At 40.9% G+C, this 18,376-nt stretch overlaps 1 protein-coding gene across 1 annotated transcript in view; it reads left to right on the forward strand.

Moving 5' to 3' along the window:
* mycbp2 (MYC binding protein 2) overlaps positions 1 to 18,376 on the forward strand; it is a 212,614-nt gene that overhangs the window by 75,196 nt on the left and 119,042 nt on the right. The window contains 7 exon segments of the mRNA XM_038817780.1: positions 260 to 424; positions 1,480 to 1,638; positions 3,296 to 3,500; positions 6,472 to 6,617; positions 7,541 to 7,645; positions 12,214 to 12,321; positions 17,477 to 17,596. Of these exon segments, the coding sequence (XP_038673708.1) occupies positions 260 to 424; positions 1,480 to 1,638; positions 3,296 to 3,500; positions 6,472 to 6,617; positions 7,541 to 7,645; positions 12,214 to 12,321; positions 17,477 to 17,596 (1,008 nt within the window).

Consider the following 18,376-nt stretch of genomic DNA (forward strand, 5'->3'; position numbering starts at 1 on the left):
AAACATGCTTCCAGCTGGGTGCACTGCATAAACACCTGATTCACCTGATAGTCATATCATTTTGATGCAGTTGTCCTCCCTAGAGAAGGCTTGGACGTTACAGATTTTGAACATGAAATGAGTGCAAAGCATCATCTATACTTTGGAGGAGCTGATTATCTCCAGAATTGTTTTCCTTTTCAAACACAATGAAACATTAACATGTGTAATACAAATTGAAATGTATAGCTATTGACTTGGGTTTTCTATTTAATTGTAGCTAAAAGCAGACGCCAACCAAAGCCTTATAAGCCAAAGAAAATGATCAAAATAGAAAGTAAAATAGCAGTATATGCAGCGTGTAACAATGGAAGCAGCGCTATCACAACAAAGGATGGAGAACTGTACATGTTTGGCAAAGATGCTGTTTACTGTGACAACTCAGGTTAGTATTCTAAAATTGCTAATACATAATGTTTATGTACATTCCGTAAATAATCCAGGGCTCTTGAAAACACTTTTCCACAATGAAGTCTTCACTGTGGTGCAGTAGTCCAAGGTGTGGCAACTTTCCTTTAATGTGGCAATGTTCAGTTTTCCATTTTGGCCACAATCCTAATTCACAGCATCAGATCGATGACCATTTCGCACTTGTACAGTTAACATGGGCAAGGTGGGTATAGAGGGATGTGGGCCAAATGCGGGCAAGTGGGACTAGCTAGGGATAGAAACTGGGCGGCACGGACAAGCTGGGCCGAAGGGCCTGTTTCCGTGCTGTAAACATCTATGACCAGCCTTGAGCACATTTAACCATTGAAAAGGATTTGGGTGTGACAGTTGCAAGTAATTTCAAGTTTACGAATCATGTGGTTCAGGCAGTGCAGCAGGAAGAACATGTTTTACGAGCACGGAATGCATCATTTTTGAGTTGGGATGTTAGTGTTTATCTTAAACTCTAAGCAGCTAGTACGCCCATATCTGGATTCTGCACACAGTTTGGAATCCACACTTTTATACAGCTTATGGAGGGAGTGCAAATACGTGTCATCAGGAAAATGGAAGGCATTCCTTGTAAGAATTCTTGGATTATGATCTTTAGAGAAGAGAAGATTGGTTTTTGAGCTTGTGAATTGATACATGGCCGTACTACCTCTAAGCCTGAAAAGTTCTTTGTTCACAAGTACAGTATTCTGCGCGGTCATCTGTATAAACTACAAAAATTTGGCTCACACCTTGATATTCTTTTTCACATAGAATTGTTAATACTTCGAATGCTTTGCCTGATTTTGTTGTGAATGCTGAAAATGTAGTGACTTTTAAAAGACTCGCTCGAAACAGTGTGATTTCTGTGTATGTATTGTCTGATGTTGTTCTTGCTTTTGAGATTGTGCCTATTTGCACTGTATGGCAATTAAGCTAAATAGATAAACATATTCTTAAGTGATCCATAATTGGGTTAAGCACATGTTCTAACTGTTTTTAATATAAATCTATAAATAGGTCTTGTGACTGAGTTGAAGGGTCATTTTGTGACTCAAGTAGCCATGGGGAAAGCTCACGCCTGTGTATTGACCAAGAATGGAGAGGTTTGGACATTTGGCGTGAACAATAAAGGACAATGTGGAAGGGAGACTGGTGTACTCTGTCAAGGTGGGAAAGGTAAGAAGTATTCATTGAGGAGCAACTCGTACTTTTATTTTGAATTGCATGTTTGTTGTTGGGAGCATTCCATAGTCGACCTTTTGGAAAATATTTTTTCTTTGAGTGAATTCTGGCTCTTGCGAGGAGTATTAAAAAGTCTGCTGCTATCTTGTAAAAACATGAGCGATTCATGAACCGGAAATATTAGAATTGCAAAGATCTATCCGAGAAGAGGTTAAATGTTTTGAGTGCAGACCTTCACACTACTTTTAAAGTAGGAGAGAATTTTCATTTTTCTTTTATGGGCATCCACTTTAGCCTCTGTGACCCGTGGTCATGCCAGTGCAGGGTGATTGATAAATGCCAGGCCGCTCTGTTTGATTTTCCATGATGGCAGTGCTTTGGATTCATTTGAATGCAGGTATCAAAATGTGAAAAATTAAGTCGGGCATGGATGCTGCAGACCTGGGCTTTAAAGCTTTTTTCAGAACCTGATTGCCTCCAGATTGGACCTAGTCTGGTTTCAAACTAGCCTGCAAGTTTTCATTGCCATTGCTTTGAGTGCAATTGAAGAAGGCCATCGGTATAAGAAAATATCTCTCTCTTACTTCCAAAGTGATAATTTTTTTTAAAAAAAAAAAGCAAGTGGCTATGGCCAGAAATACTTCAACTTGAAAGTACTGTCATATGTTTCTCTGCCATCTACAAGGTGTCAAACCTCTATACCCTTCTGCTCAACAGCTTGCTCAGGTTCACTTTTTGTACCCAGTGCCAACTTTAACATCAGGCATGGTGTGTTAAATGAAGGGCAAATATTTTTCATGCTATTTGAGCCCATGCTTTTTAATTTTCCATATTGGCTATCTCTATGGCCATTTTGACTGAAGCAACCAATTAATGCTTCACTGAATTTTTTGAAACACTCCTCATTGGCTGTTGTGCTGGAATGGTTAGAACAGGGGTGGGCAAACGTTTCCGTGCAAGGGCCACATTCAGAAATTCACAATTCAGAAAGGGCCGCATAGTATATTAAGTAAAATAATTACTTCACCCGGTTATGATTCTGGGTGCCTCATATAGAACATAGAACAGTACAGCACAGAACAGGCCCTTCGGCCCTCGACCTTGTGCCGAGCAATGATCACCCTACTCAAGTCAACGTATCCATCCTATACCAGTAAGTAACCCAACAGCCCCCCCCCCACCATTAACCTTAAAAAAAATTTTTTAAAAAAAATAAAAACATTTTTTTTTTTTAATGACTTGGTGGGCCGCAGAAATACCTTTGGTGGGCCGCATGCGGCCCGCGGGCCGTAGTTTGCCCACCCCTGGGTTAGAACAATTTTCCATGTCTTTTACTATTTGGCAAGGCATTGAGGTCCTCTAATATCTAATGCTGTTCCATTTACAAGCAGTACTATTTGTGTGTCTGCCCAACATTGTAGATTCACGAGACGCATGTTAATGAAGACTAACTCACTACATGATAATCCTGGCAGGGTTAGGGTGACATTTTTGGATATTTCTCAAATTGGACTGATTTCATTTTTTCACATTGTGTGAATAGTCTTCTACGTGGCCAGTTTTAATTAAAATAAATGGATGTTAAATAAATTATTAACTTAGGCAGGCAGATTTTGAATGAAGTAGCCCATGTGTTTATTTTTTTGAGTAGGTTTCAATGTGGAAAACATGGCAACAGCAATGGATGAAGATTTGGAAGAGGAATTGGATGAAAAGGATGAGAAATCTATTATGTGCCCCCCTGGAATGCACAAGTGGAAACTGGACCAGTGCATGGTCTGCACTGTGTGTGGAGACTGCACCGGTTACGGAGCCAGCTGTGTTAGCAGTGGGCGACCAGACAGAGTTCCTGGAGGGTGGGTTCAAAATGTGCTGTTGTTTCATATTGAACCAGTAACCGTATGTTAACGTGCCAAAAACGTCAACTGATTAATTGAGCAAAGTACTAAAGAGTTAGTAAATATGGTAGCATGGTGGTTAGCATCAATGCTTCACAGCTCCAGGGTCCCAGGTTCGATTCCCGGCTGGGTCACTGTCTGTGTGGAGTCTGCACGTCCTCCCTGTGTGTGCGTGGGTTTCCTCCGGGTGCTCCGGTTTCCTCCCACAGTCCAAAGATGTGCGGGTTAGGTGGATTGGCCATGCTAAATTGCCCGTAGTGTAAGGTTAATGGGGGGGATTGTTGGGTTACGGGTTTACGGGTTACGCGGGTTTAAGTAGGGTGATCATTGCTCAGCACAACATCGAGGGCTGAAGGGCCTGTTCTGTGCTGTACTGTTCTATAATCTGTAACAGAAGCAAAATACTGTGGATGCTGGAAATCTGAAATAACAATAGAAAATGCCGGAAACATTCAACAGAATAGGCAGCATCTGTGAAGAAAGATAATTTGATGTTTTAGGTCAATGATTCTTTCCTCAAAATTTGATCTGTAGATCAGTCAGCTTAATTATGTACACGTTTAAAATAAAAGTATCCTTTTATTGTGCCTGCCAGAAGCTGCTTTTCAAAACTGCCATATCAATTTTTAATCAACCGCCATAAATATGATAATCTGATAGCATCATTATTGATCTTGTGGAGGTCTTGTATTTTTATTTAATTATAGACTAACTTTACTTTAAAAAGTGAATCCTGGTTAACTGTTTGATATTGTCAGTCATGGAAGCTTGAGCTTTTTCATCTTTGCACTTCAGGGTGTCACTGTAAATCTTTCTTACTCAAATACAAAGCCAGGTACGATTCATGTATTTTGCAAGGGGGAGTAAAGAAAGAAGGAAAGCAAACCACATTGAAATTCTTTTTAATAAAAAGTAACCTCTTTCTTCCCTGCCTTTTCGTCCAGTGATTTTCCTCTCATTCTGTTTTATTCTGAACAGAGCTTTGGTCCTTTATCTCTCATAGCTCACCATGGCTTCCTTGTCATGCTTCCCCAAAAAGTGTTTATTTTTCTTGTTGATAAAATTCTAAAATAAATAAATGCAACTCCCCACCCCCAGATAGGTGTGTTAAGAGTTTTTAAAGCTGCCGACATGTCCTGTCAGAATAACTGGCCGTTTATGCAAAACGTGCTTTGTTCAGATTATTGTGTCTTATTCTTCCAGGCACCAAGATACTCTCAAGGTACCGTCCAAGAGAAGCTATCTTTGCACCTAACTCTGGTTTCTTTGCCTGAAGAAACTTGTCAGGTCGGAGCTACTATAGCACAAGGTGCTGTGGAAGTTGCCATTACCCTAAGCTGAACACAACCTGCATTATTGTTGTTGTATGTTCGAAATCTAGAGAACAAGTCAAATATTTAATTATCCTTACTTGTGCCTGACTTAAGAATTTCAGTTTTCTGTGGGCTTCCATATTAAACTCTGGAATTAACTTTCCTAAAGGGCTCTTTAATTAAATGGAGGCTACCCCAAAAAACTTGATTAGGCACAAACTAGTTTTAAAAGCTACTCCGTACATTATTGATGTCTGAAGGGGTCTGTAATGCCACTCCCTTTACCACACTTGAAGTATACCATTGATAGTGAAATTTTACCTTTGATATAGAGTCATAGACACACAGAGCTTTGCAGCACAGCAAGGGCCACTTTGGTGCATCGTGTCTAGGCTAGCCAGCAAGCACCTATCTATTGTAATCCCATTTTCTAGCACTTGGTCCGTACTTGTGCACGGGAGTGCATGTCCTAGGGCTGATGGAAACAGCTACCTTTTAGAGTTAATGAATCAATACAACGCTTAAGGCTCCTGTGACTAAACCTGGTCATTTACTCGTTCTATAGTCCCAAAAGATCAAGGTCGAGTGCACAAATAATTTATTAAGATGGTAAACTTCAGCGTATTATTCACTTCACTTTTACTCTTTAGCCATCTCGCTGTAGTTTCTGCTTCCTTCCAAAAATTATGGATGTAATCAAGTCTGCTCAGCAGTTTGCCCAGGTCCAGAGCTTTATGGTGGGTACTTGGAGCAGGTGTAAAGTCCATCAAAACACTAAGACTCAATAACTGAAGCTAATTAATTATCATGATTTTTGATCAAAGTGAGACCCAAGGTTATATTTCTTCATGTAGAATTTCTGAAGTTTAATCATTTCAACTCAATTGGAAATAGGATAATCAGTTGTAGTTTTAGATGGTTGCTTAGCGTTATATTAATCTGAATCTTGGCATTCGATTTTAGTTTTTGTAATGTCTTGCTTCAAGCCCTTGCTACTCCAATCAAAGTACGTGTGTTTTAGAACAAAGTGCTCAAGACAGATTGGAACAAGATCATTTGATCAAAGTGGTAATGGACAATGCCCTAGTGGTTAGTTCTTCTCTCTCGGCTACCATAATTAGAGGTGGACCTCAGTCAGTGCACCAACTGAACTATTGCTCTAATTTTAATTCCTGTTCTGGTCCGAATGTCTACTCTATTTGGTCCTGCGTGCATCTCAATTTATATACAATTTCTCAGTTTATTGTATGATTGTAGGTCGATTTTTTCATTTTTCTTTCTAATCCTTTAAGGCAAGAAAATAAATATATAATCAAGTTCCAATTCTGGAAAAGTCCAAATCAATCGCATCAACCATTACAGCATTTTTGTCTAATATTACTTGTGAGCTCATATTACACTGCTGTGGTTTTCACTGTGTTACTGACTGCTGCATTATCTTTTTGCTGATTCATCTTTGGTTTGTTGGAAATCTTATCTCTATAACTTGTGGGTGCCACATCTGTGTGGTAATTTCTGTTTGGAAAAAGCACAAGTTTAAAGGTAATTGTAATAAATACCAAGGGTATGTGTAAGAATGTGTTTCAATTAAATGTTTTTATCATGGTCTATTTTAGGCTTTGTGGATGTGGGTCTGGTGAGTCTGGTTGCGCGCTCTGTGGTTGCTGTAAGGCCTGTGCCCGAGAGCTGGATGGACAAGAAGCGAGACAACGAGGAATTCTTGACGCTGTTAAAGAGATGATCCCTCTAGATCTTCTTTTAGGTGAGCATTTTTAAAAGCTTAACATTTTTGAAACTGAGCTTAACATGGTGTCAGAACAAGATCCAGCAATGTGTATGAGTAGAATTCGTGTCATCTATTTAAATTTCAACCAGAAGGAAAATAGGTTCCTTTGACATTGTCTTACAGTTTATCAGATTAATCAGGTTTAGAGAAACTCGTGTAAATTTCTGCAGTGCACCTGAAGTAATTGCCATTTGAAACAACTCTTTCCCTTTGTGTTGAAGGATATAATGTTAAGTAATACAGTGAAAAATAATTTGGAATCTTAAAAATTGCATGGTAGAGGTACTTTGGCACACCAAACCTATCGTGATTGCTACCTCAGCTGTACTTGCATTCCCCTTTTTCTCCCCTGAGGTATCCATATTATACTTTTCCCTTTTAAATGCACACTGACTTGGCCTTTAATTGATGTGAAATTTCTGCTTCAATTTGTGATGTAACATTCTCTACTTATTTGCAAGTGTTGGTCAGCAGTAACTGCATTTTCAATTCATTGTTAGATGATGACTTCATTTTATTTTAGACATTCAATCTTAACGTTTTAAGAGAAAATTGTCTTATGAAATATTGCACAGCAACAGTATTAAATTATTGACAACTCTGCTCAACAAAATAGAAAACATTGCATTCAACTGTTTGTTGCAGGGTGGAAGATATTACTTAGCTTTAAAAGGCGGAAGAAAACTTTCAAAAAAATCCCCAGTGTTCTGTCCAAAATAAATTGGTGACTATAAATACAATTTTAGCTCTTAAAATGCCCTCTCATAAATAGGGATTTGGGGTGTATGCGCCTTATTGCTACAGGGTTTAATGAAAGTGAGAAAATTGGAAGAATAGTTTAATGAACATGTTTCCTGTACCCACAATTTTTTATCATTAAATAATTGTAATTTCTTCAGCAGGACCTGTCCCGCCAGGAGTTAATATAGAAGAACATATTCAACTGAGACAAGAAGAGAAAAGGCAGCGGTTGAGCAGAAGGCACAGGCTGGAAGAAGTGAGAGGTATGTTTTTTTTGCAAAAGCTTAAGTGATAGATTCACAACCTTCTGAAGTGATGTTTTTCAGACACAAGTTTTAAAAAATATCTTTACACATATTAAATATTCTAGATGGCTGTTGATTCCCATTAATCATGCGTAGTGTAGAAATCTAAATTTGAAGTGTCATGCTGAATAATTTTGGAAGAACTACTCAGAGCTGCGCTACGATTTTCAGTTCTAAAGCTGTGCACCTTGGTCTGATTACAGTAAGAAGTCTTACAACACCAGGTTAAAGTCCAACAGGTTTGTTTCAAACACGAGCTTTCGGAGCACGGCTCCTTCTTCAGGTGAAGGTGCTCACCCCAGTCCAACGCCGGCATCTCCACATCATGGTCTGATTAAACATTTGTAGTGTAATCAGCTTAATTAGTTCGAGTCCTATATTCCACCATAAACTCTTGTGTAGAATGCATGACATTTAAAAAAAAAAAACATTTTAACTGGCCTAAGAAGTACTCCTTCAAAAAGGTTCAGTCACAAGTAACAATATCTTGCACTTAGATATCACTTCACAGGAGCAATTGGCAAATACAATTTGGCACCAAGATGCCCTGGGAGATATAGGGACAAGTGACCAAAAGCTCAACATGTTGTTTTCAGAAGGTAACCAATCACAGAAGGAACCCTCAAGTATGGCGCTCAGAACTGGATGCAGTACTCCGGATGAAGCCTCACTAGTGTCTTATACAAGTTCAACAGGGCCTAATTGCTCTTGTACTCACTGCCCCTATTAATAAAGCCAAAATGTTTTATGCTTTATTAACTGCTAGCTTGACATGCCCTGATAGCTTCAATGACTTGGACTTCGCACCTAGCACAAAGGGAGATAGTTGTGGTTGTTGGAAGTAATCTTCTCAGTTCCAGGGCACCACTGCAGGAGTTCCTTAGGGAGTGTTCTGGACCAAATCATCTTTAGGCACTTCATCACTGACTTTCCCTCCATCTTAAGGTCAGAGTGGGGATGATCGCTGATATTTTCACAATGTTCGGCACTATTTGTGACTCAGAATCTGAACAGTCCATGTCTATATGTAGCAAGAACTGGACAATATCCAGGTTTGGGCTGACAAGTATCAAGTAACATTTATGCCACACAAGTGCAGGCAATGACCATCAACCCATGACATTCAGTGGTGTTACTATCCCAGTAACAAAGTCCTGGGGCTTACCATTGGCCAGAAACTGAACTGGTCTAGCCATATAAATACTGTGCCAGAAGAGCAGGTAAGAGACTAGGAATCCTGCAACGAGTAACGCACTGTCTGACTCCAAAGCCTGTCCACAATCTACAAGCACGAGTCAGGAGTGTGATAGAATACGCTCCACTTGCGTAGATGACTACAGCTTCAACAATATTAAAGAAAGTTGACACCATCCAGGACAAAGCAGCAGGTTTGGTTCGCACCCTATCCACAAGCATCACTCCCAGCACCTCTGATGCACAATGGCAGCAGTCAGTACTGTCGACAAATGCACTGCAGGAACTCTCCAAGCCTCCTGTGACAGCACCTTCCAAACCCATCAAACAACAGTAAAGAACAGCATAGCACAGGAACAGGTCCTTCGGCCCTCCTAGCCTGTGCTGATCATGATGCCTGCCTAAAATAAAACCTTCTGAACTTCGGGGTCAGTATCATTCTATTCCCATCCTATTCATGTATTCATCAAGATGCCTCTTAAACGTCAATATCGTATCTGCATCCACCACCTCCCCGGCAGGGCATTCCAGGCACTCGGCACGCTCTGCGTAAAAAAACTTGCCATGCGCATCTCCTCTCAATTTCCCCTTTGCACCTTAAGCCATGTGGCATGGACAGAGTGGATGGTCAGATTCTTTTTCCCAGGGTGGAAAAGTCAATTACATGGGGACATAGGTTTAAGGTTCTTTGTTCTTTAAATTGATCTACCATGCCCATAATAGTGGGGACTGAGATGTCAGCCGTCGACACAACCCTAGCACATCATTAGCTTAAAGCATGATCTTAAACTGCTTCCTCTCACAGTGCCGCCCAAATATCAAAGAATCTCGCCTGATAGCCTTCACTAGAAGCTCTGGCCAATGCAAACAGCAAGTGGAATAAGGGGCAGCACTGTCTAGTCCCCTTCTGAAGGCCAAAATCCTCAGATCTATAACCATTCGTAAGCACCACCGCCAATGGCCTATGATACAACATCTGAATCCATTTAACGTGTTCTTCACCCGGCCCAATCTCCACATCGTATGAATCAAGTAATTTCATTTCACCCTATCAAAAGCTTTCTCTGCATCTAGGGAAATCACTAGCCCATCTAACATCCGCTTTTGGAAAACTTGGATCACATTCAGTAACCGTTTGACATTATTGCTAGAAAACCGACCTTTTATGAACCTAGTTTGGTCCCCGCGAATGATGAACAGGAGAATTCCCTCTAAACATTGCACCAACACTTTAGAGAATTTTGAATCCATATACAGAAGCAGTATTGGCCTATAGGAAGCATACTCCGGGTTTTTGCCTGCCTTCAAAATCAGGGAAATATTTGTTTCCCGGAGCATCAGTGGGTAAAAGATCTGCCTCAAATGAATGACAGTACATACTAATTAATGGATCTATTAACATATCCTTCAATTCCCAGTAAAACCCGCGTCCAGAATCATCTGGCCCAGGGGCCTTGCCCGGTTGGAGCTCCCTAATGGCCATAACCACCTCTCTTTTGGAGACAGGAGCATTAAGGACCAATTGTTGATCCTCTGAAGCTGTAGGAAGCTCGAGGGAAGAGAAGAAGCGCTCTATGCATGTCAATTCATTCTCCAAACTGGCCCAACGTATACAGTTCAGCATACAAAAATCCCAAAATGCCCTCTTAAGATCTTTGATTTTAATTAGTCTGCTACCTCCAGAATCACGCACAGAGGGGATAGCCCTAGAATCGGCCCTCTTCTTAGTCAAAAAAGCCAAGTATTTACTCGGCTTGTTCCCAAGTGCATACAATTTTCGCTTTGCGAATTTAGACTCCCCTCAGCCTGCTGGGTCAACAAGTAATCAAGAGCCACCAGAGCTGCGTCAACCTCCCTGAACAATTCCTGATTCAGATTGCTCCTGCATTCTTCCCCCGCTTTGGCCGATCTAGCCTCCGAACGACACTGGCTTTCCAGCATTCTACTCCTTTTGCCAACTGTATAAGAAATAACTAACCCCCTAGCTTCTGTCATGTATGATGAAGTGTTGGGAGTATATTTTCCTATCCAACTGTGACCACTTCAGGTGGACAATTTCTTTTACCGAATGCCACCTCTTTGGGTGAAGGAATGACTCAAATACTGTTTAATTTATTTGTAACAAAACATAAAAGCTTCTTATGGCACGGAAGTAATGATTTCATTAGCAATATCTTTCACAAAAAAGATTGTGATCTGCTTTCAGCTAAGTTTAAAAACATTTTGAGGCCACACATGTTACAAATGGGTTTCCAACATCATTATTTATTCTCTTAACATCTTACTACCAGGGAGGTCGTCATCACGGTTAGTGTGAGCAATGGGTGTAATGAATTTTGTTCAGGCTTTGTTTCAAAGCAGAAAGACGATAATCTGAATGTAGGGGTTTTTATTATTGAAAATCTGTTATTTTGCAAGATGTGCAAAACTCAAATTTCTCAAAAAATAAGTTGAATAAATTTTTACACTTGTGTTTTTGTATTGTGCGTTTTATTAAATAATGATACAGGAAATAAAGAAACTGAACCCAAGTCCTTCATCTTCCGACTAGGTACTTTACAGCCTTCTGGACTTAACATTGAGTTCAACAACTTCAGACCGTGAACTCTCTATCTTGACCCCTTTCTTAATCCATACTTTCCCAACCCCCCCACAGAGTCATCTGTCACTTCTGAAGTTTTAATTTAGCAGAGCGCTAACCCTTGTTCTACCATTAACACATTCTGCCAACTTAACTCTATGCCACTGCTAGCCCCTTCTTTAGTATTTAATAATACTATTAACGCTCCTTTTGCCTTGTGTTCCACGATTTCTTTGTCAAATTTCGCTTTAGCTCCCACCTATCCCATACCTTCTATTTTGCTTCATCCCCCCCGCTTAAACTGTGTAAAATCCAGCACAGTTCTTCATCTGCTTAGCTGAGAAGAAGAGTCATCCGGACTCAAAATGTTAACTCTGTTTCTCTCTCCTCAGATGCTGCCAGACCTGCTGAGTTTATCCAGCATTTTCTGTTTTTATTGCACAGAATTTGTAATTGTGAATCTATTCAGGCTTTGTGTTGCTTAGTCATTAAAGGGCACATCAAATTTATTTGGAATTTATCATGTTTATAATTTGTTGTGTTACCGCTCTGCCATTCGTTGTCTATTTTTCTTGATTTTTAAAAAAGTTTTATTATATTGCTACCTTTAATGTAGTCTTTAATCATAATGCCTCAAATACAGTCGATACCATTTTATTTTTATATTATAGACAAACAATATTTTTTTTGCTTTTGACAAGTTATTTCATTTGTGAGCTTTCCTATGCATGTGCAAGTTATTTCTCCTCAGGCCCCATTGTATTTCCTGGTCCCATTTATTTGAATCATCGAGAACAGGCCATAGCCAGGCTAAGACCCCTTCCATCAAAGCTAAAGCATAAACGGGACAAGCATAAAGGTACTTGGTCATCCTTCCTTACTGGCTGGAGGACTGCAACCTATCCTGCCATTCATATTCTTCTGTCAGCTCAGTCTCTGTCTAACGTGGACAACTGTACAGAACAGATTTTGCTTTTTCATGTCTTAACGTTGAGTAACCCGAGGAGAAAACAAAGCTACTCTGGTTTAAGTTTGATTAGGTTGAATTGAAACATTGCTTGTTTGCTTCAGTTTGTACAAAAAGAAAGTCTCTTGCTATTATTCAGATTTTTCTTTTGCCTTGTTTTGTTCTGAATTTTACAATTCCATTTTTGAAGAATGGAGATTATTGCATTGACGAAAGGGAGAATAATTTCCTGCTAAATTATTTCTCTGCTTACAGGTCGCTGTACATTATGTAACATATTGCATTGCATTTATGCTTTCTGTAATCTTTCTTGATTCGAAAGAAAACTTGCCAGTTGTTTTGTCTTGTGTCTTGATAATAAGCTATTAATCCTTTCCAGTCAAACATGTCTTGATTATAAGTGGTTACTTGTGTCGCAATCAACATCTGGTTTTGCCTAAACGCTCCATCTAATGATTAATAGTGAGATGGGCAATTTAATTCAGCTAATGGTCCACAAATGGTGACTTGTAGGATCTGGGCCTCACTTACAAGCTAAATTAATCATGTATCTTGTTTCTTTTTGCTAATTCTCTTTTGAAGCATAAACTTAAATTGGGAGGTTTCTTGGGCTACCAAAAATCAATTGAAATTATTGAATTACTAAAGCCATTTGACAAGGTTTATGCTCTCATAAGGGAAGCAACTGTGACAGAAACAGTTATTTTGTGTCGAGCAAACTCCTTTAAATTGCTTCCTTTGTGCGGTATTGAAGCCTCACAATTGACCTCTGCAGAGTTGGGCAACAGGAAGGTCAAGTTACCCATAAGATTTGAATCTTGGACATACATTTTTCTTTGACTAGAAAGGGTTAAATGTGTGAAATTTCTTCTTGAACCGGAACTCTGCTCACAATAATTTAATTGCAAGTAGTCGGTCTGATTAAATTAAATGAATATGCAATTAAAAACAAACCAGAGGAATGAATTTGTATTTAGTGAAAATGTAGAGACTGACCATTGACGTAATTACTTGCTGATTTGACTAACTTGGATACAACTGCATTGAGTTCTGGTTTGAGCAATCCTTTTTTCTCCTGGGCTAAAAATGATTTAGGATTGAATGCACTGTTAACTTTAGCGTTGTCACTGGGCTTCTTTAATGTTGGCACTAATATACCTTTTGACTGTACTTAAGCTTCAACTGCACTTACGCTTTAATATTGCATGATGCTTTCAAATAAACCATAGTCACAAGTTGTTCCCACTAGAGTGACAGGTGACCACTCACACTTTGTATTGATATGAACCTCCCAGATATAACACAAATATGGAAAGATAATTGTATTGTTGTGTGTCTTTCTACAGTTTGAAGTAACCATTATGTGAACATTTTATGCAGAGTTATGGCATCGCTGAAATCCTAGTGGCAACGCTTTATTTTCAGATCCTGATTCTTTTTAAAAAAAAAAGTAAATTTCTAAACTGTTGAGAGATTGAGTGAACAGGATTCTGGTAATTGGTAGTAATCATACAGCCATGTCACACGGATGCTTTTTGTGTGTTGATTTGCATTATTTATAGCTTATGAAGTTAAAATTCAATACAGCCACAATTTTGTTTGGCTGCAGCTTGTTCTTCTGGAGAAAACACTCTTTGTTATGTAATGGAAAATAAATCTGACTATGCATTTTACAATTCACGTGTTAGATATTAGAAATAAAACTCTTTGTCCCTGTTGCATAGCACAAGTTAGCATCCGCAAATAAAGGATACTGGGATCTTTTGCCGTTGACTGTGAACTAAATCTATGAATGGGTGGACCTATCCTATAGTGTCTGGTTGTGTTCACAAACCTGATATATCTGTTTTGTCAGATTACATTTTTCTTGCACCAGGAGATAATAGTTCTAAGTTTGGTCTCCAACCCGCCTTCCTTTGATTGAAAACCTTGGCTGATGTGCACGTGGTATAGTCTTTCCTTTAGATGAGGCACAAAATCGTCAATAGGAAATCTTATTTCAGCAAGTTTTTACCAATACCCAGGATGGTGTGTGGCTGGGAAGGGAACTCACAGGTGGTGGTCTTCCCATGGATCTGCTCTCTGTGTCCTTGTAAGTGGTAAAAGGCACAGGTTTGGAAAGTGCTGTGGAAGGAGCCTTGGTGAGTTGCTGCAGTGCATCTTGTAAATGGTACCCACTGCTGCCACTGTGGGTTAGTGAAGGAGGGAATAATTCTGAAAATGCTGGATTGGGTGCCAGTCAGTCTACTTGCTGTGTCCTGGACGGTGTTGAATTTCTGGAGTGTTGTTGGAGCAAAACTCCAGGCAGATGGAGAGTATTCCGTCACACTCTTGACTTCTGCCCTGTAGATGGTGGGCAGGATTTAAGGAGTCAGGAGGTGAGTTACTCACTGCTGAATTCCCAACCTCTGACTTGTTCTTGCAGCCACAATAGTTCCAGTTTCTGCTCAATGGAGTAGCCCCCAGGATGTTGATAGTGGGGGATTCAGTGATGGTAATGCCATTGAATGTCGAGGGACAGTGATTAGATTTTCTCTTGTTGGAAATGGTTATTACCTCGGACTTGTGTGGCACAAACGTTACCTATGTAAGAGATTTTTCTACTTGTTGGGGAATCCAAAACTAGAGTCATAAGTACAGTCACGTAAAAATTCAGTAGGAAATTCAGAAAAAATACCCAGCGAGTGAGTAGAATTTATATCTTGCTCATGCATGGAGTTGTTGAGGCAATTAGCATAGATACATTTATGAGGAAGTTATGTAAGTACACAAGCGGAAAAATAAATAGGATATAGAGTCAGAGAATCATACCGCATGGAAAAGGCCCTTTGACCTATCATGTCTGCTCTGGTCAAAAACAACCAGCTAACCATTCTAATCCCATTTTCCAGCACTTGGCCCATAGCTTTGTGTGCTCTGGGCCCGCAAGTACAAATCTGAATTCCTCTGAAATGTTATGAGGGTCTCCGCCTCAACCACCCTTTCAGGCAGTGAATTCCAAGCTCCTACCACCCTTTGGGTGAAAAAGGTTCCCCCTCACATCCCCTCTAAACTTCCTGCCCATTACCTTAAATCTATGCCCCTTGTCATTGACCCCTACGCCAAGGGGAAAAGTTTGTTCCTGTCTACTCTTATCTATGCCCCTCATAACTTTATACATCTCAATCATGTCCCCGCTCAGTTTCCTCTTCTCCAAGGGAAATAACCCAAGTCTATCCAATCTCTCTTCATAACTAACACTCTCCAGCCCAGGCATCGTCCTGGTACACCTCCTCTGCACCCTTTCCAGTGCTAGCACATCCCTCCTGTAATGTGGATTTCAGAATTGCACACAATGCTCTAGCTATGGCCTAAACAACTTTTATACAGTTTCAGCATAATCTCCCTACTCTTAACTCTATGCCTCAGCTAATAAAGGCAAGTGTACTATATGTCTTAACCACTGTGCCCATCTGCTCTGCTACCGTAAGGGTCCGGTGTACATGCACAACAAGATCACTCTGATCCTTGGTGCTTCCCAGAGTCCTGCCGTTTATCATATATTCCCTTGCCTTGTTTGTCCTGCTCAAATGCATCACCTCACATGTATCTGGATTGAATTCCATTTGCTACTGATCAGATTGAATTCCATTTGCTACTTATATGTCCGACCCGTCCATATTGTCCTGTAATCCAAGGCTGTCCTCCCCACTATTTACCACCCCAACAATTTTCGTATCATCCGCAAATTTACTGATCAACCCTCCTACATTCATGTCTAAATCATTTATATAAAGCACAAACAGCAAAAGCCCCAACACTGATCCCTGCAAACCCTACTGGATACAGGTTTCCAGTCAGAAAAACACCCCTCGACCATCACCCTCTGCTTCCTGCCAATCAGCCAATTTTGGATCCAATTTGCCAAATTTCCTTGGAACCCATGGGCTCTTGCCTTCACTATCAATCTCCCATGTGAGACCTTAAGATAAGTAAGAGAAACACTCTTGTAAAGCATAGACCAGTTTAGACCAAATAGTCTTATTTCTTTTTATTTATTATGAATTTAGAGTACCCAATTTTTTTGCCAATTGAGGGGCAATTTAGCACATCTTTGGGCTGTGGGGGTGAGACCCATGCAGACATGGGGAGAATGTGCAAACCCCACACCGACTAACCTGGGGCCGGGACCGAACCCAGGTCCTCAGTGCCGTAGGCAGCAGGGCTAACCACTGTGCCACGTGCCACCCTCAAATGGTCCATTTCTGTACTCTATTGTTTTTGTGATTTTAAACTTTGGTTTTGCCAACCTGAATCTGAAATTCCCAAACTTGAATAAGTGGAATGTATACCTACAGAGAGGGAGTCTGTAAACCCCTCAAGGTTTAGATTTTTAAGTAGCTTGATTTCTATGTTCCTAAATGCTGGGTTCTGCATGTGTCTCACACACAGCTGACCAAAGCATACTGATCAAAGGATCTGGATGGTGAGACCTTCTCGGAGGGTTACTGCTTTGGTATATTCCCCTATTTGCATGTGGGGTTTGAACTTTCAGAGAATGAGGACAGCTATACCAATGATGTATTTTTTTTTAAGTGTCTTAATTTAAGCAATCAATAGCTCTTTTATATGTTTCTCCAGGGGAACACAATACCCGAACAATTCCATATATCTGTTGCCCTTTCTACTAAAGAATCAAATAATCTATCACTATCCAAGTAGCTGCAGTTTTTGATATAATTGCATTGTAGAATTCTTTGACAAATTTGTCTTTCGGTGAGTTTTTCATTACTACCTTTCTAATGAAAAAACTAAACAAATGGAGAAAAAATAATAGTGGTTGGCAGCTCTAAATAATGCATAGCCACAATATTGGTTTAATAATCGGACAAAGACTGCATTTTTAAAATTTGCATTATATTTTCAAAAAGTGTGTTTTGGCTTTATGATGAAACCTAAGTTGCTGTGTGTTACTGTTAAAAATCTGCGGTAAATATTGACTCAACTGTTAGACCATTTGCTGTGTTTTGATGCATGAATTACTGTGTGTTTGGGCATTTATTTTCAGATGCTAATGGAGAAAGGGGGGATAAAGACACCAGCAAGATTACAACATACCCTCCAGGTGCCCTATGTCTTGACTATGAGCTGCAAGCAATCCAGGTTAGCTGTGGATTCCATCACTCAGGTATGCCACATTCTATGATGATTTGAATAGAGGGGGGGAAAAAAGAATTGCATGCCTGCCTTTCATGTGCTTGGGAAATCTGAAAATGCTTCACATCCAATGAGTTACTTTGAAGTGCAATCACCTTTGAGATAGTAATGTACATTACCAGACAAGACCATTTTGGCCCATCTCCCCATTTAAAAGCATGGTTTACTTTTTGGTTTGCTCCCCATACATTCCCCTCTGAAGCACACTGAATCTCCTGGAATATGGGGCGTAAATCCCGCCCCAGCCGTGGCCAGAATTCTCTGCCACCCGGGAATCGGCGGGGGCGCGAATTGCGCCACGCCAGTCGGTGGGCCCCCCGCGGCGATTCTTAGGCCCGTGATGGGCCGAAGTCCCGCCGCTGACAGGCCTCTCCCGCCAACGGGAATCAGAGCACCTCTGGTGCCGGCGGGAGCAGGCGGCGCGAGCGGGCCCTGGGGGGTGGGGGGGAATCTGACCCCGGGATGTGCCCCCACGGTGGCCTGGCCCGCGATCGGGCCCACCAATCGGCGGGCCTGTGCCGTGGGGCACTCTTTTCCTTCCGCCGCCGCCACGGCCTCCACCATGGCAGAGGCTGAAGAGACCCCCTCCACGGCGCATGCGCCAGGGTGACGTCAGCTGATGCTCCGGCGCATGCGTGGACTCACGCTGGCCGGCGAAGGCCTTTCGGTCAACCATTCGCGCTGGCTGGCGGGGTGCCAAAGGCCGTTCGCGTCGGTCGGCGGGGCGCCAACCACTTCGGCGCGGGCCTAG

This window comes from Scyliorhinus canicula, chromosome 14, assembly GCF_902713615.1.
Source record: "Scyliorhinus canicula chromosome 14, sScyCan1.1, whole genome shotgun sequence".
In the NCBI taxonomy this organism is placed as follows: Eukaryota; Metazoa; Chordata; class Chondrichthyes; order Carcharhiniformes; family Scyliorhinidae; genus Scyliorhinus; species Scyliorhinus canicula.